Here is a 25,377-nt window from a genome sequence, read left to right on the forward strand (position 1 = left end):
TTTTATACCCGACGTCATGGAAGAAGTGACAGCATCCGATGCAGAAATCCCAACACTCTGGTATTCAGGCTGGCTGAGGGCTACCTGCATGTAGGCAGATAACCCAAATGTGATGACTGCAACAGTGAAACACAAAGATCATCAGAGGTTCCTCAACTAGAATAATCCAGGGCCTCAAACATCTACCCTACACAGACAGGTTAATAGCCCTGTCCCTCTACTCAGTCTCATACAGACTCCTTAGAGGTGACCTCTGTCTGGCATATAAAGCAATCTCAGACCCAGTCTTGATGGGACTGCTGCATATCCGCAAATCTAGCTTCACTCGAGTTACATGCATGCTCAACCTGGTCTGCAATATCAAAAGGACTTGGTGAGGGGGCAGATTTGTGTCCCACAGACTCCCACTTCTGCGGAACAGACTCCCTCTCCATGTCAAGCAAAGTACCTTTTTAAGTTCAACCTGGATAACTGGATGGGGAACAGAAAATACACCCTGGGGTTTCACATGTGTCCCTGCTGGCTGCTGACTTGTAGGAACACAGACTAAATTCTTGGCTAGGCTTGTAAGGACCTCAGGGCCAATAGCCTAGTGACGTCCTATGATCCTATGGTCTTCCTGGATGCCAGTGTGCAATGTGTCTTTTTCTCAAACTGTTGCCCTGCATGCCCTGGACATTGAGGTTTCCACAAGTAGCACTTCAAGCTGCATCTATAGTGTCCATGGTGAAAGTCTGGTTGAGGGGTTCTTGCCAGAAGGGCATCCTTTAGCTCTGACTGACCTGACTGATGCACCACAGCAGTTCCTGTCTGGCACATGGCAGGAAAGGAACAATAAGGTCCAGTGGCTGGTTGAGCTGACACCAAGCACCTTAACAATTAGCTGAAACCTTCTAGTTTCCTTATATACAGCCCTGCCAGAGGAGCTATAAGAAAGGTGGAAGACACGCATTCCACAATTTGAAACTATTCTCTGGCTGACACCAAAGTTTTGTGAGACATATCCAAAAAATTTTTTATTTTTATTTATTTTTATTTTACATTTGTTGACCGGGCTAGTCCAACTGGATATATTTCCATTTTCAGTAGAGGCCTCCAGCATAGCTCAAAATGAAATATCAAATTATAAAACACATTAGAAAATAATAAAACACATAAAATCGTAAGTATTTAGAATAAAGATGAAAGGTTTTTAAAAAGTACAATAATAAAAAGGTGAGTATAAAGTCATGTCAGTCACATAATCATATGATATGAAAGGATACACTAGAGTTCATTGTAGTTAACTTAAATATTTGTGGTTATAAAAGTTTTACAATATCCAGATTTAGAATACAGAGAGGTATATAGATTGTGATTAGATATCCATAGGCAGTAAGAAGATAAAGTAGGATAGGTAGTAGATTAATCAGGGTTCGTGCAGGGCATAGCCAGAGAGATTTTAGGTGACGTTTGAGTTTTGGCTGAGAAAATTAAGTTGAAGGTAGTAGTGTTAAGTCGGTAGGTAGAAGGTTCCAGTGTTTCCCAACAGTATTGGAGAATAGGCTGTCACCTGACAAGTTATTGGACTTACTTATGCTAACACGTAGTTTGCTAGAGGAGCGAGGGAATTTAGATTATTATAGGGAGTAATTAGGTTGGCAAGTATTGGAGTATGATTTGGTTTGTAAAATATTTTATGAGCAATGGTGAGTTGGGAATAAGTTATCATGTTAGGGAGTTCAAGCCAGTCTAGCTGGTTAAGGTTCAGACAGTGGTGTGTTGAAATGCATTTCCAGTGGCAAATCTGGCAATATTGTTGTAGGAGTTAGACAGTTTGAGAAGATTATTTTTCTTTAGGTTAGTATAAATGGGAGAAGCATAGAGAAGAGTAGAGACTAAGTGAGAGTGGGCAATAGTGGTTCTAGCTATGGGAGTTAAGAAGGGTTTAATTGATATAAGGAGCCCATTTTTCTGTTCACTGTTTGAATGGTGTTATTTATATGGTTATCAAAGTTGAGGTTGTTGTCAATTGTAACTCCTAATAGTTTGGTAGTAGGATCAGGAACGATGAGGGTACCATTGTTAGACTTAATAGAGAAGTTTATGGGAGAGGACCTATTGGTAGGTGTGAAAAGTAGAAGCTTGTTTTTTGGCGTTTAAAAGGAGACAGCGTTTCAGGAACCAGTCTTCTACTGAGTTGAATACTTTCTGAGTTAGAAAGTATAGATCAGACGTGGTGTTGGCAGAACATATAAGTGTGGAATCATCGGCATATTGAATACAGGTGGCTTCACTGTCAGCTATATGAAGGTCGTTGATGAATAGTGAGAAAAGAAGAGGTCCTAAAATGGAGCCCTGGGGAACTCCAAGGGTGACTGGTAGGTGGGATGAAAGTTTGTTTTCCCAGAGAACTGCCTGCTGTCTATTAAGGTAAGACTTGAACCATTGTATGGCTCGTGTGTCTAGAGCAAGAAGTTCAAGAGTATTTATAAGCAGTGGATGGTTAACCATATCAAAAGCCTTTGAAAGGTCGATGAAGAGAGCAGAGGAGAGGGTGTTATTATTACGATTCCTATATATGGAGTCAGTAAAAGAGAGTAGAGCAGTGGTAGTGCTATGAAATGGCCTAAAGCCATGCTGGCATTTAGCCAGTATGTCATGTTTAGTAAGGTGTTCTAATAGCTGGTGGTGAATGCACTTTTCCATGATCTTTGCTAGAGGTGATAGCAGGGCTATTGGTCTATAATTAGAGTAATCATAGGATTTACCTCCTTTATGTAGGGGGATGATGTGGGAGATTTTCCAGATGTCTGGAATACTTCCTTCATTAATGGTTCCGTTAAGTAGGATGGATATGTGGAAGGCCATAACTTTGGCTGCTTTTTGTAAGTATTCAGAAGGCAATTGGTCGGCTGAAGGAGTGCAAGGTTTAAGTTTTAATAAGATTCTATAGATGAAAGTGGTTGAGATAGGCTGAAATGTAAATGTAGGTAATGATCCAGCTGAGGAAAATGGGATCCTTCTGTTATCAGTTGAAAGCTGACTAGCTAGGGATTGTATAGTTTCTGTAAAATAGGTGTTGAAGTTGTTGGCTATTTGAATTGGGGTATTATGATCAGCATAATGAGCTGTTATGAAGCCCAGTTTGTCTTGGTGCAGTAGAGTCCTCTGCCATGTGAAGTCAGTGTCACTAGCCTAACAAGAAGCACACTTTACTTTGGCTACTGGAGGACACAAGGCTGTTGGTTCTATTCAAACTCCAATTGACAGGATTACTGACACTGCAGTGCAACATGGTGGGGAGAGGGGAACTTCGCTCTTCAGTGTGCTGTCCTCTGAATGAGACTTTAAACTGAGGTCTCATCTGCTTGAGTTGGTGGTAGCTCAGGAGAATGCAAAAGATACATCACCTTTTGAAAACAGTAGAGAAAGTCCCCTGATGCCATGGTCAGAATTCCCATACAATATAAATACCACCTCGAGTTTCCCCTGAAGAGGCCATTAACCTAGTAGGACTAACCTGGTCAGCAAAGGATAGATAATTAAATAAATGGCATAAAATACATACAAGTCCAGGTATGCCTCCAGGAAAACTATCCTGTACAGGCATTTCACATAAGGTTTAGAAAAAAAGGCAAAGTTTTGAATACTATTCAGGTGAAGACTGCCATTGCAAATATTTTGGGAGAAGTACAAAACCAAATGAAATGAAGGAAAATAACAGCAGCTCCTTAAAATACATTTCAGAAATCATCTGTAACCCCCCTTAAGATGTTAATGTGAAGACAGATATCCTTTAAACTCATAGCAACCAGAGTTTGAGGGAACAGATGAGGTAGAAGATCTTGCAAGGTTATCATACAGAACTTTGGTACCCTGGAGAAAGTTTTGTCACAACAGATCCAAAACTGGCCTCCAAGTTCTTTCCTTGGAACTAGGAATATGAGCAACATCCTTTCTAGAGTTCTTTCCAGGATATTTTTAATATGGCCAAATGGGCTTGCACCAAGTGTGGCTGAATGCTTGGCACTTGGGGTATACCTCAAAACTTTAGCTGTGTTTGAAACTGAAGGCTAGGGAACTACCACAGCCATAAACAGAGCTTGGTAAAGGTAGTGGCTGCTCTGAGAGCAAGCTGTTATTGGACACACTCATAAAGGTACTGACTGCACACAAGATTGTGTACTCAACTCGTGCAACTGCACGTAACAAACATTTCTTTAAATTCCTAAATTTTTTTTTTTTTTTTTAGCTACATGATGTTGGCTGAATTCTGAACAAGCAAAACTAATACTTCCAAATGACTGCTTTCACTTCAGTCTTTGAATAACTTCAGTCTTGGAAGAATAAACTTATGTTTTTATACTGAATTTGAATAAGAAATCTTAAGATGTAATTCCTTGCAAGGAGGACAGACCTCCTTCCTTTCAATGAATGCTACAACTGACTGTGAATATGTCTTGCACCAAAGTTGAACAAAAAAGTAACTTTTCTTATTAAAACTCAGACCAAAAGTTTTCACAACTGCTCCAACACCAGTCACACAGCCATAAAGGAGTATTATTAGTTTTGCGATCAATAACAAAAAAGCCACAGTTTGTTTTACATATCCATTACACAGGAATAAAAAGTAGACTATGTGAGCTAAATAGCAGAGGGATGACAAATCTGCATGTATATTTCTAGAGGATGGCAGCTTTACCAAACATAATTACAGGGAGAAGTGGCATATGATCATAGACCATAAGGAAGCATTTATGTATGTGAAGGCTGCCAGCCTAGCCAGATAGAATTTTATAGATAATTCTGTCATCTGTAAATATTAATGTGAACCACAGGCTTGCTGTCTTAAATGGAAAAACTGCTGTTATATGTGGAACTGCAAAAAATGCCACAACAGTGCTCTCTGCTGACCAAGTAAAATATGTTGTGACCCTTTGATCTAAAGCCGGCTCCAGCCTGTCTAGATGAAGACATTCTTTCTATTGTTTTAACCAAGAGGTAAATTGCTAGAGTTAAACATGCAAATGTATTTTTATTGCTCTGCTTCCTGACTAGCTGCAAGATAACACAAGGAGATGTCAAGAATGTAAATGTAGTTTCTGTTAGCCTGGGAACCCAGAAAAGTGCAAAGAATGATGTAATGGGAGCCAGGAATGTGATTTTAAAAAAACAGAGAGAATCAGAGATTATTAAGCATTTTTTTATCTTGACCATCCAACTCATCAGCACTCTGCCTGTGCTCTATATGCAAGTTATTTTAGAAGTGAGTTTTCTCTTAGTCTAGTATTTCTAGTTTCTAGCTATTTCTAAGCGTTTTTCTGTGATGTCAGAACTGTACTACTGAATTATTTTAAGTATTTCTTTGTGATCTCTGAACTCTTGACTAGCACTGTGTAGTAAGAAGTATTGTCTTGTGTTTTTATTTACTATTAAATATTTTAAAACCTTTCAACTGTGGCTGTTTTGTGTAGAGATAATTTAAGCTCTTAAAAGTACCCGCATGCCTTTGGTAAAATTGTACAAAGCCACTCGTATAGCTTTAGCCCTGGGCGATACTACCAATTGGATAATATTAAACAGCAAGAATTGGACACCCTTTTAAGGGCCTTTGATTAGCTGATAAATATTAGCCGAGTGGTAGCAGTGATTTCTACCATATAGTCTGTGTAAAAGGGGCACAGCTGGAGAACCTGTGCCAGCCTTCTCCAGAAGTGTCTGTGTGGATGTATAAACTCTTATCGCAAAGTGGGTGTGTGTGTGTGTGCGCGTGTGTGTCAGCTACTTGGGCAGGGACACAGAGCACTGGTTGGACAGAGAGGGTGCTGGAGATTTTAGCTTGCCCAGCTGGCTGAGATTTGGACCCTATAGCTATGCCAGTGGGGAGTCTTATTGGGGACCTGGAAAGCAAGGGAGCGACCAGCCCCAGACTGTGATCTCTGTGTGCTCTTAAGGGAAATTGCACTTCACTGTGTGTATTTGTTATCCCCTCCTATATTAGATGCCCCTCACTGGTGTTAGTGGTGGGGATTGAGGCTCTTTGATTGCTGGGCCAGAGCATGGGCGCCACAATGTACATATTAACACATGCAGAGAACTAATCTATTCAGTAAATGAATTAATGTGGCCAGGGAATTTAAGTATCCAACAGCTGCTGGAGAAATTCTACAGAAGAAAGAGTATTTACATTTAGAGTAGATATGCAATTATGGCAACTTAGTTCTGCTACCCTAAAATCTGCATATCTGCTGTACTGTGATTAGTCAGACATGGTAACAGAAGGCACAGATGGAAGGGCATGGGGAGGAAGCTTTCTTGCAGATAAACATTTTGTTGTGCAATAAAAACCTACCATCGACACACAAGACCAGCCATAAGCACACAAATTCCATCCGTTCTAACATGTCATCTTTTCTCTTGACACAACACAAAACACCTTTCTCTTAATAAATCACACAGCTTTCACACTTAAGCAGGGACAATAAAAAAAAGGGGGGGGGTCTACTTCACTCCACCAAAAATCAAACAGGTCTACTTCACTCTACCAAAAATCAAACAATTGAGATGAGAAGAGCAAATTGCACAACACTGAACCTTTATACTGTCAAATTTCAGACGAAAGAAATACCAGCTGCGCATGTCACACACCACTCGGAACTTCTGAAGAGAGATTGCAGTACAGTGACTATCAGGAAATTGACCCTTTACCTTACTATAATGTGATCTCGGCATTGGTATATATAATTTTCAGGGAGCGTGGGGGGCTTGCTCCCTGCAAAAATGTAACAAAAGGTAGATGTTTTTGTTAACTTGGAGCAGCTGGTGTTTCGCTGCTCTGAATGTTGGCAATGTAAAGGTTCGGTGGTGTGCAATTTTGCTCTTTTCGTCTTCTTTCTTTCGATTTTCATTTATACAAAAATTCGGTAGAGTGAAGCAGACCCCCCCCAAAAAAAATCTTAACTGGGTAATGTACACAATGGTCTGACAGCCATTATCACTTCATACTTAACTATGCACTAAAATACCACAGATTTCTTGTTTCACATTTACAGCTAACATGCAAGCAGACCTCTTTAAAGAGAAAATAGTGGTTGTAACAATGGACTATTTCCACAGTGTACTTTTGCAAACACTTAAATATCAAAGAGTGCACAGTTATAAAGGACAGTCTAAAAAAACATTTAACATACTCCAAATACATACATACACACCACAAAGAACAAAGAGATATTTACTAAGGATACACACAGCTTAGCGTAATGTCAAAAAATGTTATGACTTAAAAACTAAACACAACTATGCAAAAGGAAAAGGACAAGTCTCAAACTCAGGCATTCTTGATCAGCCATCAGCAATTTACCTACCTTGCTCACACAGCAGCACATCTATGTTTGGAGGAATATTCAAAGCTCGGTTTGCAATGTGTTTCAGCAGAGTGGTTTTGCCTTTGCTAAAGAAGAACAAAGCACTGGTTAAGTTACTATAATGACAAAGCAAAATGCATACATCCTATTCCTTTCTGCAGGGACAAACTGAATGGAATATTGTTATATGCTATTCAGGCTATACAAAGAAGTGCAAATGGTGAAGTGTTTGAAATAAATGTTATCCTCTACCTGGAAGAAATGTTAATAGTTCTCAATCTCAATGCAAATCCTCCAGACTTCTGCACAGCAAGACTTGCTTGCTTTTTTTTTTTTTTTTTTTTTTGTTATGAAGGCAGACACAAGGGTGGTGGTGAACTTATTAAATACTGATTAAAACAAGAGACAATTACACTTAAGTTTACTTAGTGAAACATTTCATCTGATACATATTTTGGGGAAGAATGTTATATTTACTCCATGTTCAGACTACTGGGCAAATCATCTATCACTTTTATACAACAGCTCTCAGCTTGATTCTGAGTGAGAGTGCAGTGACAATGACAAAAAATGATCAATGGGCTTCAAGAAACTTCAAATATAAATAAATGCATGCTAACAGATATATATCAGCATGTGTGTGTATTGCATGTATTTACTCATCTATGTAAATAAAGATATATCTATAGATACCCACACAAAAACCAACCCTGATCCTATCAAGAAAAGAATCTTCAGTCCCTACCGCTTCCTAAATCTTAAAGCTCCTGCCCTAATACTTTAGATTCCTTACCCGTTGGGTCCTACCAAACCATATCGTCTTCCTGCAACGATTAAGAGATCAGCATTTACAAACAGCTCCTTTCCATGCGCAGAAATACTGAACCTTTCCAGCTGAAAGAGAATAGAAACGGTTTCAAAAAAGGAAACTTCTTCGTGCTGTTTACTTTGTTTATAAACAATGAGCAGTACTGCACTCCCAAAAAAAAAAAAACAAAATACACCACAAGCAAATAAATTCCTACTTTACATTTTCAGAACTTGTGTTACTCTGAAATAAAACAGATACATACCCACCATATCAGTAGATCAACAACCTCTATACAGCAGGCAATTGCTGCAACTTTCTCTTCTGCCATCTTCTTTAAATTTGAAAAAAAAAAAAAAATTCCCATACCCTCAAATTCAGGATGAATGTGCATCTTGTCCACACATGTTCATAGGTACATAGGTAAGTACTAGGCTATCTGCCAGAGGGCATCTATAAGCCTAGCCAGAAGGCGTTGGCTTTTGCCGCCCCTTTACATTAGTTCCCTGTGCCCTGTCCAGCAGAGCCATTAGTTCCCTGTGCCTCTGTCCAGCAAAGCCACTGCAGTGATCCCTGGGGTAAATTTTCTGTTTCCCATCCACTCAAGGTTTCTCTTGAAGAGTGTTAGTGAGGGGCTCTGCGTAATGCAGACAGGAATCCTGTTCCAAAGCATGGGGAATCTCTGGGACAGGAATCTATCCCTCCAGCACTTCCTATTTATCGTTGTGGTGAGGTTTAGATCCCTAGAGCATGTAGCTCTCAGGGATTTTTTTTTAGATGGAGCATGTCCATCAATTCTAGGTTGGACATGGCCTTGTATGTCAGGCAGAGATCACCTCTGAGTAAGAGGTATGCAACAGAGTACAGCTGGAGTTTCTTCAGTCGGGCTGCATAGGGCATCTGTTTGAGGCCAGTAATCCTCTTGGTGAGGTACTTCTGTGGTCTTTCCAGCTGTTGCAGGTGTCTTGTAAGGTACATCCCAAATGGGGCGTTGTACTCTATGATGGGTCTGATGAGAGATGAGTAGAGGGGCACAATAACCTCTTTTGTTCTAGATGAGAATCCTTTTGTGATTAGGTGGGACACATAGGATTTTCTAACCACCTTGGCAATATGATTATCAAAGGAGAGATTACCATCTACTTGGGTCCCCAGATCCCTTATTACATTTTCTGTATTTAGAGGACTACCACGTATGTGGTAGTTTGCGGGTACTTTGCTTTTCCCAAAGGGGATGACTATGCACTTTTTGGCATTTAGCTTGAGGCCATGATTTTGACACCAGGTATCAGTCTCAGTGAGACCTTTCTGGAGAATGTCTGTATCAGCCGGAGAGTCAATTATGGCCCCCAGTTTGCAGTAGTCTGCGAACCTGGCCAGCCATAGTCCTCTTGTGCTTGCCTGTACCTCTGAGAAATATATACTGAACAGGAGAGGTCCCAGGACTGCGCCCTAGGGGATGTCACTTGTAACCAGTTTAGTGTTAGACAAAGAGCCTGCAACTCTCACTGTTTGGGTTCAATCAGTGAGCCAATTGGCAACCCATCTCGTGACGTAGGGGCTTATGTTCAGGCTGGTGAGCTTGTCTATAATACCAGAATGAGGAATGGTGTCAAAAGCCTTTGCGAGGTCTAGGTAGGCTGTGTGGACCTCCTTTCCTCGTCTAAAGCCTTGGTAACTGTCTCAAAAAAGTCCACCAGGTTCAGGAGGTATGATCTACCCCTAAAGCCAAACTGGGTAGGGTCCAATGTTTGGAGGTTCCCAATGTCTCCGTTAATGAGTTCCATGATAATGCACTCCATAGCCTTGCAGACCAGGCTAGTCAGGCTTATAATAGGATGATAGTTCCCGGGGTCCGTTGTGGCTCCACCTTTGTGAAACAGGATAACTGCTGCTGTGCGCCACTCTGTGGGTACATAGCCTGTAGAGAGGCTGAGTTTGAACAGTGTGTTTAGGTGAGGGTTTAGTTCATTTTGGAGCTTGTGTAAGACACAGCATGGGACACAATCCGGTCCCATTGAAGCTGTGTTTTTGGCTTTGGATAGGGCTGTTTTAACTTGTGTCAGTGATTGCCGGGGCTCTAAATTCTTCTGGCATGGTTATGGGCCCTTTAGGGGCTGAGGGGGGGAGGGTGAAGTTTGCAATGAACCTGTCTGCCAGAATGTTGGCAATATCAGTCGGTTCAGTGTATTTTGTGCCATTCTGCACTAACTCAGAGAAGATCGGAGAGTTTCCACTTAGGTTCTTGACAAAGCTAAAGAACACTTTGTGGTTATCTATGGAGTCCTTGGCACTTTTCCTTTCAAAACTAGCCTTGGATGATTTTATGAGGGATCGTAGTTTCTTGCCGATACTGATCAGTGGATGTCTTTCCTTCTTGGGATTTTACTCTTTTCTGTACTAGTTTCCTCCTCCTATTGTATAGCTTGTTTATGGCAGGGGTCCACCAGACTGGTTTCCTTTTCTTGGAGGAGTGAGTCTTGGTTTTGCTTGGGATAGCACGATCCATGCATTCTTGCAGGTGCTCATAGAGTGCCTTTGTAAGGGATTCAGCAGTTTGGACAGTGTTGTCCTTTAGCATGGGGGCTGTGAACCTTTCCACCTCGGTCTTAAGTAATGTGAAGTTTGCTTATGAAAAGTTTTTCACAGTGGTTTCCTTGATTGGGGGTGGGGGCGGAATGTGGATATCCAGAGTGATTAGTCTATGGTCTGATCTAACCAGCAAGGGATTGACCTCCGGTGTAGAACACCGGTCGCCCATGTTAGTGATGACCAGGTTCAATATGCTGTCACCTCTGGTGGGGGTGTTGATCAGTAGATCCAGGGCGTTCGAGTTTATAAATTCTAGGAAGCATTGGGCACGGGAGTTTGTACTTGAGTAGTTCTCCCAGTTAATGTTTGGGTAATTGAAATCACCCAATATTAGGGCATTTGGTAGGCCCTTCATATTTTCCAGTGTCTCCAGAAATGCGGAATGGGGGTCTGGGGTCATGGTGGGTGATCTTTAGCAAGCTACAATTTGAGTTGCAGTTTTGCCCGTTGTTAGTTGCACATGGATGATCTCGGAGGCATCGTGCAGTGCCACTAACCTGGAGGTGTGGGTATCCTTGATAAATATGGATACACCCCCGCCTTTTGTGTTTTGGTCCGGGTTCTGTGGCTAACAAGCATGGTATGAGTTATAGCCTGGTAGTACTGGGGTGCTCTCTGGAGCCTTAAAACAGGTTTCTGTTACTGCACAGATATCTATGTTCTCCATACTGAGGAGTGCCTCAAGTGCATGCATTTTGAGGTTTAGACTTCTGGCGTCGAGTAGCATTACCCTCAGTTTTTGGTTACTTGTGCTATTTACGGTGGTAGGTTTGTCTTTTGAGCCTTGCATAAAAAAGGCACTATGGGAGCGGCAAAAGCCTTGGCCAGTATTCGAAAGCCTAAGGGTGACAGGTGCAAGCCATCTCTTGCGAAGCAAAGTGACTTGTCGAGCATATCATCCCAGGCGAACAGATACTGGATCCCCTTTGAATGACACCAGAAACTTAGCCAACTGTTGAAATTGATCATTTTTTCTTTATACTATGGCATCATTCTTGGTGAAGGAAGGATGCTACTCAGGGTGGTGGATCTGGCGCCCGACAGGCAGCTAACTGTAACCCTTCTCCTTGTCCAGCCTAGTTAGTAGGACATCAGTGTGCCAGACTACAGAGTCGCCCATTACTAGTGCGTTGGGTATGTTACTTTGCCTTAAGGGCTGGGATTGCATGGCACACTGATTATGTGAAGTATGTGTTTCATGGTTTGTGATGGGGTGCGGCGGTTGCTTGGATGTCTGCTTTGGAGGTCTCTGTTGCTTTTGCAGATTTTTATTTAGAGCCTCAGAGTATGTTTTCATGTATTTATGTGTGTTATTTACCAGTGTTGGTTTAACAGGTCTATGTGAGACTGGTGGTGTGTTGTAAGTATTTCCCTTCTCCTCTTGACTGTCAGTTCCAGTCTTGGGTTGAGAGCTTTGCCTCCAATTTGGCTGTATAACTGCATCTCTCGCATATATTAGTGTTTGGTGGTAGGAGGAGAGGGTTGTCTGTGTACATGAGGCAGTTGTAACATTGCCTCAAAATGCCCAGATTCACCAGCTGGACTGGAGAGTACACCTGAAACTGCCCTTTGGACATGCCTGAATAGATGAAGTGAGCTGTTTTACTGATTGGCTGGTAGGGATGAATAGAGAGCCTTGTCCTTCTGGACAGGATGGGGGGGGGGTCAAGTGCTAGGGTTAAATTACTGCTTGCTATGAGTTTTGAGCAAGTGCTGGGCTGTGAAATGAATGGTTTGAGTGAAAGTTTGTCTAGTTCTAAGAGAAAAATTGAAGAGTAGACTTCGTGGAGCCGGGAATAGTTTAACCCTAGCTAACTGGCGCTGCCCAGCGAGCAAAACCAAGCAAATGCGGTTTTTATAGCAGGAAAATGAAAGATAGAAATTAGCCCAAAATGGCCAATAAACTACTAACTTCTGGGCTGAAACCACTCCTCCAGAGACAGATAGGCTGCTCAAAGCTCCCCTTCTCTCACAGATGAACAGAGAAACTTCCCTCTATCCAAGTAAGGTATGGGCAACACAAACTTGTAACACAGCCCTGAATTCAGCAATAACCTGAAAACTGGACGATACTAGTTGAGAAAGGTGGAAAACAAGCATATATATATATATATATATATATATATATATATATATATATATATATATTTTTTTTGGTTTGTTTTTTTCAGAAAATAAAGCAGATACAATCAAAAAAACACTTTAAATGCACAGAAATGGCAATCGCACTTTAGTGTGTAGCCTACAACAGTTAACCAGATAATTTAAACACAAAAACAACTTAGTTCAAGTGCAAGCAGCAAATAAGTACAATATGTAGCAAACACACACTTTTCAAATCACAGAAATGCTAAAAAATCGGCATTTTAGGCGGAATTAGTTAAAGACAGCAAGAAAATGCAGAAAAATTATACTTAATCACTCCAAAGTCTCTCTGCTGTTGTAGAACTCTGCAGGACACCTGGCAGGCACTTGCTGAGCTGAAAACGAGCGCAAAAAAAAAAAACCACGCAAATGCAGTTTTTATAGCAGGGAAATGAAAGAGACAGAAATTAGCCCAAAATGGCCAATAAACTACTAACTTCTGGGCTACAGCATACAAGGCACACAAATTTCAGAAAGAAACAGTTCAAATAAGCAGACACAATAAGCCTTTAACCAGAAATTCCAAGCTCAGAAGGGCAGAATCTAGCCTCTCCTCCCACAAGAGTGCAGACCACAAACCTTCCTAATGTAAAATAACTGGCATGAAGCCCAAGTGCTTAAACCAGAACTAATGCGCTTTTAGAATAACAGACACTGAGCCTTCAATCAGCAATTCCCAACTTAGAAGGATGTATGCTACCTGTCCTGCCACAACAATGCAGTCCACAAACCTTCTTAATGTAAAACTCGTCTGAAGCCCAAGTGCTTAAACCAAAAGGCTTAGAATAACAGTTACAATTTAATCAGGCTACTACCAAGCAGCAATAACTGCAGCAGAATAATACAAATGAGTACTTTTAAGAAGAAGCACAAACAAAATAAGGTAATAAAATGGGAAGAAACAATTACAGTAAAAGCAGATGAATAAAGTGCAATTTTTTTATAACAATAGAAAATGAGCAAACTGATTTAAACAAATTACCCAATTAACCAGTAAAAAACCTCAGTACTGAGCCCTGTTCCAGCAGTCTTCAATCAGACAAGTTCAGGGCCTAAGTGGGTATATGCCTACTCAAATGTTCTCTCTGTATTAGGCAGGATGAGCTAATGAGACTAGACTAAGATAGAGCTGGGATAGAGCTGAACAGATGGGAATGGTAGGAGCGTCTGAAACCAAATATGACCTCACTGCACTCGGTTGAGTGAGCAAATGAGATGGGCCCAGGAGTGTTCAAACACAAATTTACAGGAGGAGTGGTCAATTTCAAAGCCACCAAGATTAATACCCACAACAAGAACAGGGAAGGTGGGTGGGAAAACTAACTGCAGACAGAGAGAGCTCACAATTTTCAGTGAAACAAATAAGCAGATAAATGCAGTACTATTTGTAATACAATATTCAATGGAACAATAAAACAGAAAAAATAAAATGCAGTACTATCTTATAACACTGTCTTTCGGCTTTTCCCCAGTTAACAACTTACAACACTGCAAATTTGTACTTATCTCAGCTTGTAATAAAGTTGATGTAGGTATGTAAAAGCCAACCAAACAGTTCAAAGTCGTGTATCAAACTAGAAGGGCAAAATAAACCCCTACACTTAAGGCTGAGCCTCCCCCACTAATCAGCGAGTACACTTCAAAAAATAAGAAAAATGCAACATACAAAAGTAAATTATAACTTGTTGAACTCCTAGCAAGATCCATCTACAGCTGCAGGACAGAGTAGCTGTCCAGACACAAGCAGATGGGCAGAACGGTAATATAAGGCTAAACTGTAGCATGCCTACTGAACGCTATGTTAGGCTGAGGATATTCTTAGTGTTTTCATTATATTACATTAAGGTAGAGTAATAGGCCTGAAAATAGTTATACCTGTGTTTTCATGTATGCATTCAGTTTTGGGGAAAGACAGTTCAGTATAAAGGAGAAGACAGTTGTCAAGGGAATGCTACAGTATGTTCCTTTCTCAAGGGAAAGATGTGTGTACTTGCAATGGAATGTTAGATAAAGAACAGACAGGCAACTGTGTGGCACTTGCAAGACAACGCTAGAAACCAAGGCTAAAGAGATGTGAAAACATTACAGGGTTTTGGTAATATTAAGAAATGCTTCAGACACAGTCAGTTAAGTTAGTTTTTGGACAGATATTCTAAAAGTCTTCACTGTATAGACACTCGAGCCTGAGTACAGAAGTCAGGCAAATATCCATACTATTCAGGAGGAAAAGACTAAGTCTTTCACAGTTGATACCATTCAGGAGAATCAGAATATACATGCAGAAACTTTGGATATTTACCAGCAATTTTACTGGTATGCATTCCAGAATTTCTACAGACTTACTGTTTTATCAGCACTGTTACTGGAGACTGTATTCAGATACTGTTAACATCTAATAAAGCATTTTTAACCAAACTACAATGTGGGCAGAATTCATTCTGAAAATTACAAAGACTTGGCTCACAAAGGACAGACTGGAACCTGTTCAGCACAAGTTTGGGCAATTTAACAGAGGCATTCAGTCCAGTCTCATTTCAGTTAAATCCAGTATACTACAGTCTTATCAATTCTTTCAAGTTAACTAATATGGATAGCATACATCTCTTGTACCCAACTTAAGAATGTTGCCTTGAGCGACTGAGAAGGATCCCAAGCAGTAAAGTCGACCCAGAAGGCCAGAGCCAGAGGACGGCCTAAGGGAAACCTGTTCAGAAGGATTAACTGCAAATGTGAATTGCACTGGGTGATGGATCGATCTAAATGATTTGCATAACTGTTTGTTTATAGTCATAGCCAGCCTTAGGCATAGGCCAACTAGGCGGCCGCCTAGGGCACCACTCTAGCAGGGGCGCTTTTCCAGTATTTATTTGATGTAGGTAGACCAGGATGGGGGCACCGGGTAGTGTGGTGGGGGGCACTGTGGAGCTGTTTTGCCTAGGGCACCAGTTGACCTACGGCCGCTCCTGTTTATAGTGTTCTGCGCTGCAGATGCTTTGTCAGATAACACCACACTAGCTTTGCTAGTAACACCATTCATCTAAGGTGAAAATCTGCATTATATCTTTGCAATTAGTTCCCTTCAAAAAAAAAAAAAAAAAAGGGGGGGGGTCTGCTACCCCCTTAATTCCCTCACTCCTGACTAGCTTTAAAGGAAAGGTGGAAGGAAAGGGTTGGTTTAACACAGCTCCCACACCTAAAGAAATTAACAAAATGAGTGTGGCTTCACTTTGAAACAATTAGTGCAATAAGGACCCAATTCAGACTGTTAAGTGCTGATAGGAATATCAGTCAGTATATTTTTAAACGTTTATGTGGCATCACTGCTCCTTACTACGTTAGGCCAACAGCTTGCTACGTTAGATGCGTGACCAAGTTGCTACTACACTATAACTTGTAGCTTAATGGTGGCAGACTAAAGATCATGAAAAAAAGCAGACAAATGTTTAGATGAGAGAGAAAATGTGGTGCTGTCTATGCTTTTCTCTAATTAAATATGTTCTTTGAATTATATTAAAACACCTTTGGTCAAAGAAATGAGTTCCTGCAGTAAAAAAGACCTGAGAATAGACATTTTGCAGAAATTATTTTGAAGTAATTACTTGCGATACACTGATAAGAGGCAATATGAATACATTTATTACTGGTTTCAACTTGAGTAAAACTCTTGCTATACTGCAACTGTAAGAAGCTGCCTCTTGCTTTGGGCATTATTTTTATTTACTTTTCATCTATTACACATACTGAAACCTTACATTAACTGGCAATCATCATTACCAAGCAGGCATAACATCCTGATCTTCTTCAGCAGAATATATGCAAATGAGTTATGCCTGCCATTTACAGGCAACTGCCAGCCCAACACATGGAATTATGATTCAAACAGTAAAGTTAAGAGAACAGAGAAAGGACCACAGTACATTTGCTTTCAATGGAGATATAAATCGGGAAAAAAAGCCAGCAGGTAAAGTACAGTTTTGTACCTACCATAAAATGTAGATGCTCGAGTGTTCACCCTGCTGCAGTCAATCACACTACCTCTTCTAGCAAAGGTGCTGCTGAAAGTCAGATTAGAGAGGCCACAAATGATGCTCATTGCACCAGATTGGCTATGCCAGCACTGGTATCCAATTCTAAAGAACATGGCCCACGGCCCACCATGGATTTTACCACAAATTCCTCACCTGCTCACCCAGCGAGAATCAAATTCTACACAGCCAGCTCAAGACTCTAAACCTGGCTGCATGGCAAATTACCTAAACAATCAACCAACACCACTATCCAAAGCTGTTATGGATGTCATTCTGGAGTCCAGGAGGCCCAGCACCAGGAAAACCTATTCAGACAAATGGAAAAGATTTTGTGCCTGGAACCAGGCTAAAAAACAAAATCCCCTTGATCCAAACATTCCTCAGAGTCTACAATATCTGACAGATGTTGCACAAAGGACTTTCCTTTTCATCTATTAAGATCCACGCCTCAGCAATTTCAGCCATTACAACATGGATCCTCCTTTATTTTCACATCCACTCCTAAGACAGTACCTCTCAGAGGGGCTAAGAACATAAGACCGCCCAGGAGAGCACCAACACCTACTTGGGATCTCAACTTTGTTCTGGAAAAACTTACACTGCCGCCCTTTGAACCAGCTTTCTCAGCTGATTTAAAGTTTCTTTTATGGAAAACTGCCCTGCTGCTAGCTATAACTTCAGCTAGAAGAGTCTCAGAGCTACAGGCACTAATGGCAGTGGAGCCTTTCCTCATTTTTTATCAAGACAGGGTCTCTCTGCGAACTAACCCTTCCTTTATGCCAAAAGTGATATCCAGTGTGGCCCTAAACCAAACCATTCATTTGCCCACCTTTTTCCCAAATCCCCAGAACAAAGCAGAAAGACTCCTGCACTCTTTGGACATTCACAGACAATTACTTTAATACTTCGATAAAACCAAGGCTTTCAGAAACTCTGACCAGCTCTTTGTAGCCTATGCTGCAGGAACACAAGGAAAAGCTATCTCAAAACAGACCATTTCAAAATGGATAGGTCATTGCATACATTTCTGCTACACGCATCATGGGAAACCGGTACCTACTAGGCATTAGGCCCCACTCCACCAGGGCCACAGCTACATCAGCAGCCTCTCTCAGGGGGGGGTACCAACCAAGGATATCCTGCAAGCTGCAACTTGAAGTTCAGTGCACACCTTCACCAAACAATATCACTTACCTCTATATTCTAAGACTAGAGCTGGCTTTGCCACTGCAGTTTTGCAGGGCCTACTAGCCTCTTCTAACCCTGTTTAACTTCACCACCCATCCTTAGCTTTGGGATTCAACCCAAGTGTGATGACTGCAGCAGGGTAACATGATGAACATAGTACAGTTTTGTACCTACCATAAATGTAGATGTTAGAGTGTTCACCCTGCTGCAGTCCAGGTTACCCTCCCTCCATCCCCTCTGAACTAGCTGGACTTATCCAGACCTTTCTATCCTAAACAACCTCTGTGGTGTATTTGCTTGTGACTGAAAGTATTGTTTCATTTTTGCTTGTATATTTATATATAACAATATGTATTGCCTATCTACTGGGGGCACCTGACATCTGGGGCAAGAAAAACTGAAGAAAATGTCAGATGCCTCATATACCCCTGACGCACTGACGTCAGGGAGGAAGCAGCAGCAACCGACGCCGGACTGACCCTATCCGGCGTCAGTTGCTGCCGCTTCCTCCCTGACGTCAGTGGTATATAAGAGGCACCCGACAACATTTTCTTCAGTTTTTCTTGCCCCAGATGTCAGGTGCCCCCAATAGGTAGGCAATACATATTGTTATATATAAATATACAAGCAAAAATGAAAATACTTTCAGTCACAAGCAAATGCACCACAGAGGTTGTATAGGACAGAAAGGTCTGGATAAGTCCATCTAGTTCAAAGGGGATGGAGGGAGGGTAACCTGGACTGCAGCAGGGTGAACACTCGAACATCTACATTTATGGTAGGTACAAAACTGTACTATGTTCGTGTTACCCTGCTGCAGTCATCACACTTGGGTTGAATCCCAAGGCTAAGGATGGGTGGTGGAGTTAAACAGGGTTAGAAGAGGCTAGTAAGCCCTGCAAAACTGCAGTGGCAAAGTCAGTTCTAGTCTTGGAATATAGAGGTAAGTGATATTGTTTGGTGAAGGTGTGCACTGAACTTCAAGTTGCAGCTTGCAGGATATCCTTGGTTGGTACTCCCCTGAGAAAGGCTGCTGATGTAGCTGTGGCCCTGGTGGAGTGGGCCCTAATGCTAGTAGGTACCGGTTTCCCATGATGCGTGTAGCAGGAACGTATGCAATGACCTATCCATTTTGAAATGGTCTGTTTTGAGATAGCTTTTCCTTGTGTTCCTGCAGCACAGGCTACAAAGAGCTGGTCAGAGTTTCTGAAAGCCTTGGTTGTATCCAAGTAGTAACGTAATTGTCTGTGAATGTCCAAAGAGTGCAGGAGTCTTTCTCATTTGTTCTGGGGATTTGGGAAAAAGGTGGGCATATGAATGGTTTGGTTTAGGGCCACACTGGATATCACTTTTGGCATAAAGGAAGGGTTAGTTCGCAGAGAGACCCTGTCTTGATGAAAAATGAGGAAAGGCTCCACTGCCATTAGTGCCTGCAGCTCTGAGACTCTTCCAGCTGAAGTTATTGCTAGCAGCAGGGCAGTATTCCATGAAAGAAACTTTAAATCAGCTGAGAAAGCTGGTTCAAAGGGCGGCAGTGTAAGTTTTTCCAGAACAAAGTTGAGATCCCAAGTAGGTGTTGGTGCTCTCCTGGGCGGTCTTATGTTCTTAGCCCCTCTGAGGTACTGCCTCAGGAGTGGATGTGAAAATAAAGGAGGATCCGTGTTGTAATGAGCTGAAATTGCTGAGGCGTGGATCTTAATAGATGAAAAGGAAAGTCCTTTGTGCAACATCTCAGTCAGATATTGTAGAATCTGAGGAATGTTTGGATCAAGGGGATTTTGGTTTTTAGCCTGGTTCCAGGCACAAAATCTTTTCCATTTGTCTGAATAGGTTTTCCTGGTGCTGGGCCTCCTGGCCTCCAGAATGACATCCATAACAGCTTTGGATAGTGGTGTTGGTTGATTGTTTAGGTAATTTGCCATGCAGCCAGGTTTAGAGTCTTGAGCTGGCTGTGTAGAATTTGATTGTCTCGCTGGGTGAGCAGGTGAGGAATTTGTGGTAAAATCCATGGTGGGCCGTGGGCCATGTTCTTTAGAATTGGATACCAGTGCTGGCGTGGCCAGTCTGGTGCAATGAGTATCATTTCTGGCCTCTCTAATCTGACTTTCAGCAGCACCTGTGCTAGAACAGGTAGTGTGATGACTGCAGCAGGGTAACACTATGAACATCATGTCAATTTAAGCATTCTCTTCAAGTAAAAATATGAGCTACCAGTGTTTATCTATGGTATGAAGGGCCCTCCCTACTCTGAAGTACATCTCTTCAAAGAAAAAAGGAGACTGAACATGTGTACTTAAAGCACCAATTCATTTTCAGTAGAAAATCTGGGTCAGCCCCAACTTTCTGAAAGCCCTAACAATTCACCACAAATAAGGGTCTGTAGCTGACAAATCCTGGGAGAAGGGCTGTTGACCAACCCATACATGGAACCTTACATCCTTCATTTTGGACAACTTTCTTTGCTGCTGCTCCCTTTTTTCCTAGGAAGGGATCAACGGTACTAAGAATAGCTTTATCATGATTGGGAAACAGCGCCTCTAGGGAAAACTGCCAAATGTTATATTTTTAGTCACCCCTATGCTGGGGGAATCTAACTGCCACTATACCAGAATTCAAATAAAAAACAAAACGTAAAAAGGTCTCAAAGACAAACCAATTAGTAAAAACTACAAGAAAAACATAGCCAAACTTGAGTTCTCACTGTGCAACACCTTAAACCTCCTGTAAAAGAGGCCCATGGGATACATGCAAATGACCCTTAAGGACAAAGTGTTTCAGCTACATGGCTTCTGAATGCTCATGACCTTTTTTACTTTAAGTCTTTGTGGATACATTCAGTGCAAAAACAGCCAAAACCCAAGAGCTGTGAACATGCATGTTTCAGCCTTATGACCTCTTCAGCACTGTTTGGATATATTTTAGAAACCATTAAGGTGTCTGTAAAATATCCCAACAGCCATATGCATATTACAAGAGGTTTAAAGTATCACACAGTGAATGGCTAGGTTTTTCTTGTAGTTTTTACTTTTACAGATGTGACATTTATTCTCCCTATACTACTACAAAGGATTTCAAAAGATAGTTCCCAAGGCTCAAGACAGTTTGGCTGCCTGGTTCTTACAAGACAGCAGAAAAGTTGTAATTATGCCTTTACTTCACATTTACAACCTAAGCCTCATATCCCATCTCACACTCAGCATATGGAAATCAGCGTTTGTCATACCTTTCCCAAACATAAGCCCACAAAAACATCTCACTTCTGGTTAATTGCAGTTCTGCCAACATCAGGAAAAATTCTAGAAAAAAAATAATTTACAACCATTAATACTATCTTCTATTACAAAAGCAACATTTTTTGTCAGATTGAAGTATGACTGCTCTATGAACCCTCAATGAGTACATCTTGACAAATGTGCACAAAGGCAACCTCAATGGAGCTTTCTTCACTGATCTCTTAGGCCTTTGACCTTGTTGACTACTCTCATTCTCCCTTCTTATCCAAACAGGTTCTAGTCACAAAGCTTCAAACGATTTAGAAATCCTTTCCACCAGAACCTTAAGGTAAACATTAGCTCAGCTACTTCAGAGCTCCCACATTCTTAATGGGGGCTCCTCAAGGATCCATCTTGGCACCACTATTTTCAATTGTTAAAATAAATGCCCTTCTGATCTTTACCAACTCCCCCTAATCTTATATGCCGTTGAGAATGTCATTTATGAATCTAACTCCAAATGCCCCAATACAGAAAATCAACTCTTAATACTTGCTTCTTGTCTCACTAGCAAAAAACTTCATCTAATCAAATAAAACTACATGTATAAAGTACAGTTGTGTACACTTACCATAAATGTAGATGTTCGAGTGTATTCTCTGCTGCAGTCATTACATTTGGGTTATCTGCTTGCAGGTTGCCCTCAGTCGGCCTGATTAACAAAGTCTTGGGTCCTGCGTCGGTTGCTGTCCCTTCTTCCATGACGTCAGGTCGTCAGGGGTATAAAACATGCAGCCGACACCATTACATCATTTTTCTTGCCCCAGATGTCAGGTGCCACCCCTAATGGGAAGAAATTAAACATAAAAGCACAAAGATATACCTCCAACAAAGAAAATACACCAAAAAGGCTTTTAAGCATAGTAAAGGAAAGTAGAGGTATAGCCAAAAAAAGTTAGGGAGCTGGAGGGAAGGTAACCAGGACTGCAACAGTGAATACACTCGAACATCTACGTTTATGGTAAGTGTACACGACTGTACTATGTTCTTCGTGTTTCACTGTTGCAGTCATTACATTTGGGTAGATTCCCAAAGCTATGGTTAGGAGGAGGGGTTTAGATAGGATTAGGCCCTGCAAGACTGCAGTGGCAAAGCCAGCTCTGGATTTAGAGAAAACTGGCAAATGATAATGCTTGCTGAAAGTACATACAGAACTCCAGGTAGCAGCTTCTAGGATGTCCCTGGTAGGGACGCCTCTGAGAAAGGCTGTAAAGGCAGATGCAGCCCTGGTGGAGTGAGGTCTGATCCCCTGGGGGATAGGTTTTCCATGGTGCTTATAGCAGAAATGAATGCAATGGCTTATGCATTTAGAAATGGTTTGCTTTGAAATAGCCTTCCCCTCTGCCCCTGCAGCAAATGCTACCAGCAGTTGTTCAGATTTCCTTTGCTGTTTAGTCCTGTCCAAGTAGAATCTAAGTTGTCTGTGCACATCTACGGAATGCAGTATCCGTTCCCCTTTATTCTGTGGACTGGGAAAGAAGGTTGGCAAATGAATGGACTGATTAAGAGCCACACTGGATACCACCTTGGGCATGATGGACGGATTGGTTCTGAGGGACACCCTGTCCGCATGAAAGATGATGAAAGGCTCCACTGCTATAAGGGCCTGTAATTCAGATACCCTTCTAGCTGAAGTGATTGCTAAAAGGAAAGCTGTTTTCCAAGAAAGAAATTTTAAGTCTGCAGTAGCAGCTGGCTCGAAACGAGGTAGAGTGAGTTTCTCCAAGACAAAGTTAAGGTCCTAGGCTGGGATTGGAGCTCTCCTAGGTGGTCTCAAATTTTTGGCCCCACTGAGGAACTGCTTGAGCAGTGGATGAGAGAAGAGGGGAGGTTCTGTGTTATAATGAGCTGAAATGGCTGAGGCATGGATTTTAATGGAGGAAAAAGACAGGCCCTTGTGAAGCATCTCAGTTAAGTATTGTAAAATCTGAGGTAAATTAGGCGCTGCTGTGCTCATCCCTTGAGATTGGTTCCAAGCCAGAATAGTTTCCATTTTTCAGCATAAGATTTTCTAGTACTAGGCCTCCTTGCCTCTAAGATATCTTCCATGACAGCTTTGCTGAGGGATGGTAAAGGAGAGATTAAGCAATTAGCCAGGCTGAAAGGTTCAATGTTGGAAGGTGAGGGTGCAGAATCTGGTTCTCCTGCTGAGACAGCAGGGAAGGAGTCTGAGGCAGGTGCCATGGAGATAAACGTGACACACTGTGCAGGAGGGGGTACCAGTGTTGGCGCGGCCAGTCTGGAGCAATCAAAATTATCCTTGGTTTGTCCTGTTTGACTTTTAGTCGTACTTTGGAGACCAGAGGCAGAGGGGGGGAAGGCATAGACTGACAGGTTTTTCCAGCTGAAGGACAGAGCATCCACTTTCCAGGCTTGTTTGTGGGGAGTCCTTGTGCAACATTTGTCCAATTGGTGGTTCTGGGGAGAGGCAAACAGGTCTATATCTGGGCTCCCCCATTTGCTTGTCAACATGTTGAAAATCCTTGGTTCCAGTTTCCACTCATGTGGGTCCATGAGGTTTCTGCTTAGTCTGTCTGCCAGTGTATTTAATTTTCCTGGCAGGAATTGAGCTTGAAGGTGCACTTGGTAGCTCAAGGAGGTGTTCCACAATGCCATGGCTAGCCTGCAGAGGGGGTAAGAATGTGTACCCCCCTGCTTGTTTACGTACCAGATAACAGTGGTGTTTGTCCATCTTTACCATTAGTTGTCCTGGAAGAATGTGGTCCTTGAAGGCTGTCAGAGCATTCTGTACAGCTAACATTTCTTTTTGATTGATATGCAGGTGCATTTGACTTGGGTTACATTTACCCTGAAAGCACTTCCCTGCCAGGTGAGCCCCCCATGCATAGTCTGATGCATCTGTTAGGGTTTGGGCGGCAGGGGGTGGTGTGAAAGGTAATCCCTTGTTTTGGCGGCAGGCCTCTGCCCACCAAAGGAACTCTAGGCGTAGGCAAGGTATGATAGGAATCATTGTTTCTAGGTTTGGAGAATGTTGACACTACAGGCATTTTAGATACCACTGTAGTTTCCTCATATGCAGTCTTGCATATGGAATTAGAAGAATGCAGGAGGCCATGAACCTCAAAAGCTTGCAGTATTTCTCTTGCAGATAGCAGGGTTTTCGTGGCCACTTGTTTGAAGTAGGTTGTCAAATGAATTGGCTTTTCTGGCATGAGGTAAGCCATCTGGGAAGTTTTATTCAAGCTTGCTCCCAGGAATATAACTTGTTGACAGGGTACCAGGTGTGATTTCTTTTCGTTTATGGTGTACCCCAGACAAGTTTGAACCCTTTTTACAAAGGCCAGATGATTCAAAAGTATTTCCTGGCTTTCTGCCTGAATTAGACGATCGTCCAGGTATTGCATAATGCAATAACTGGAGCAGGGCACTTTGGCTTATCTACTGCGCCTAGGGTATTCACAAAGGACAGTGCAGAGAACTGATAGTGCATGTAGCCTGCTTTGAAGTGTAGGTATCTTCTGCAAGATTCCCTGATTGGGATGTGCAGGTATACTTCTTTTAAATCTAGTGTTGCCAGCCAGGCATCTTTGCCTAGCATAGGAAGTAATTGGTGAAGAGTCAGCATCTTGAATTTTGGAATCTCCAAAAAGGTTTAGAGTAGACAGGTCCAGGATAGGACGCCATGAATTGTCTTTTCTGGGTACCAGGAAAAGTCTCGAGTAGAAACCTTGTCCCTTTTCCTCTTCTGGTATCAGTTGAATAGCCCCCATGCTTAAGAGAGAAAGTACTTGTTTTTGGGCCTCTGCCCACTGATTTGGGGGTAGGTCCAGCAACCCACTTGGTGTTGGCAGCGTGTGGAAGTGAAATCTGTATCCCTGGGACACTACATTTAAAACCCATTTGTCCTGGGTAATAAGTTCCCAATTCTTTGCAAGAAGAGGAATCTTTCCCCCCAAAGGGGCAGTCAGATGACGAGTGCTTGGAATTTTAAAAGGAAGTCATTGAGACAGTTTACCATAGGGGGGAGTCTTATTATC

The 25,377-nt window shown here is 41.9% G+C and overlaps 1 protein-coding gene across 1 annotated transcript in view; it reads right to left on the minus strand.

The window, feature by feature from the left end:
• Positions 1-25,377, minus strand: part of ABCF1 (ATP binding cassette subfamily F member 1) — a 1,329,408-nt gene that overhangs the window by 1,217,606 nt on the left and 86,425 nt on the right. Inside the window, exons 4-5 of the mRNA XM_044082281.1 lie at positions 8,140-8,240; positions 7,347-7,432 (exon numbers count right to left, since the gene is read on the minus strand). Coding sequence (XP_043938216.1) covers positions 7,347-7,432; positions 8,140-8,240 — 187 coding nt within the window. The remainder of the gene's footprint in view (positions 1-7,346; positions 7,433-8,139; positions 8,241-25,377) is intronic.

The sequence above is a fragment of the Protopterus annectens genome, chromosome 9.part0, assembly GCF_019279795.1.
Source record: "Protopterus annectens isolate FY-2018-M chromosome 9.part0, PAN1.0, whole genome shotgun sequence".
NCBI classification, from domain to species: Eukaryota; Metazoa; Chordata; order Ceratodontiformes; family Protopteridae; genus Protopterus; species Protopterus annectens.